This window comes from Echinops telfairi, unplaced genomic scaffold (genome assembly GCF_000313985.2).
Source record: "Echinops telfairi isolate 266 unplaced genomic scaffold, ASM31398v2 ScPeMD7_7400;HRSCAF=8409, whole genome shotgun sequence".
NCBI classification, from domain to species: Eukaryota; Metazoa; Chordata; class Mammalia; order Afrosoricida; family Tenrecidae; genus Echinops; species Echinops telfairi.
In genome coordinates, this window is record NW_022111300.1 from 58,137,062 (window position 1) to 58,138,782 (window position 1,721).

The 1,721-nt window shown below is 40.6% G+C and overlaps 1 protein-coding gene across 3 annotated transcripts in view; it reads left to right on the top strand.

Moving 5' to 3' along the window:
• Positions 1-1,721, top strand: part of CUNH18orf63 (chromosome unknown C18orf63 homolog) — a 47,359-nt gene that overhangs the window by 18,539 nt on the left and 27,099 nt on the right. For all 3 annotated transcript variants that reach the window (XM_045296288.1, XM_045296289.1, XM_045296290.1), the window contains one exon: positions 1,102-1,178. In XM_045296288.1, coding sequence (XP_045152223.1) covers positions 1,102-1,178 — 77 coding nt within the window. The remainder of the gene's footprint in view (positions 1-1,101; positions 1,179-1,721) is intronic.

Sequence of the window (1,721 nt, forward strand, 5' to 3'; positions counted from 1 at the left end):
TACTTCCTAATGTTTACCTCAAGGAACAGAGAAGATCTCAGTTTACCATTTCTGGTTTGGCCTAGTCTACTTTCATTGATGTGCATGGTGGCCTGTGTTGAAGTCCAACAGTTTTTCCAAACAAAAACTCAAATGGGTGTATGGAAATCTTGACCTCACAGTAAGGGTTGTTTTCCTTACCCTTTAAGGGTAGCCTACCTCAGGAACTAGTCTGTGTGGATGCAGATACACCACTGACCTTGGAGATGGAGACCTGGTCACCATCCTCACCCTGGATTGATTTAGGCTGCACAGTGGCCATCACTGTACCCCACTCTGGCAGCCCAGAGGCTCCTTACTCAGTCTCATTCCCCAACATTGACTTCAGACTATAGCCATCTGAGATGGAAGATAATAGCTTGAGAGAAGAATTACTCACTCAGTTTGAATTTATTATTATACTTCAGAAATACATGCAATTTATAAGAGTACGGATCATTGGATTTTCACTGAACGTATTCTGGCACAATCAGTTCTTAGAAAAATAAAGAGATCCTCATTGTATCTAGAATCTTCCCCTCAAGCATTCTTCCCAGGAAGGCCCCTTACCAAGATAACCATGATTCTGACATATTACAAGCCTATCTTAATTATGTAGAGTGAGGTATTATAAGACATCTGGACTGTGTCTGCCAGAGTACTTGAGGACGTGTACTAGTTAAAGGACTACTCAAGTCAAAACCCAGGATTTTGGAAAAGGGCCATCTGTACATGTCCACATGTAAGATGCCAAACTTGTAGAAAATGTATGCTGGGTTTTTCATCATAGCCGTGGGCTGTCTCCTTTTTCTTATTTTAACCCTGCCCTGTGAGTCCCACTTTCAAAACACACACCCACACCCTGCTATTTGTACCTTTGTTGTCTTTTCAATGTCTCAGCCACAGACTGGCAAATATGGTATATGGTGATGAGTGGAATTTTAACATGTAGAAAAAATAATATACTCTTAGTTTCTGACTTGTATAAATGACATTAACAATACTTTTTGTGATTAAAATACTTAATTGGATAAGATGGACTAATAATTCCAAACAATTCACAATTAACTCTGTTATTTTCAGTACTAGACATTAATGTAACGGAAACGCAAGTTTGTCTAAGTATAGAGGCCTGCACTATTAGACTGCCACCACCAAAGGTACCAGATAGTTTGTTTACTACAATTTATTGTATACTGTGCTGCTGTACTTATGCTATACACTGCCTTTGCTGTACTTACTATGTACTGTATTTACTGTGTACTGGTGGAGCCCTGGTGGCATGGTGCTTATGAGTTAAGCTGCTAACCTTAAGATCAGCAGTTAAGAAACCGCTAGCTGCTCCATGGGAGAAAGATGGAGCTTTCTACTCCAGTAGGGATTTATAGCCTCGGAACTCACAGGAGCAGTTCCAACCTATATTCTCTAGGGCTGGAATGGACCCAATGGGAGTTCCTGAGTACCACTATACTTACTATATACTAAATTTACTATATTTACCATATACAGTACTACCTATTGTGTACTATGTTGACTGTACTTTCCTTATACAATGTTTGCAGTATTTACAATAAGGAGGCCTGGAGATGCTGCTGGGTCAGACTGCTAACCACAAGGTCAGGCACCCAAATCCAGCAGTTGCTCCCCAGTTGCTGCTGGGGAGAAAGATAAGTCTGCTTTGTCTCCTTTAGACTTAGTCTTGG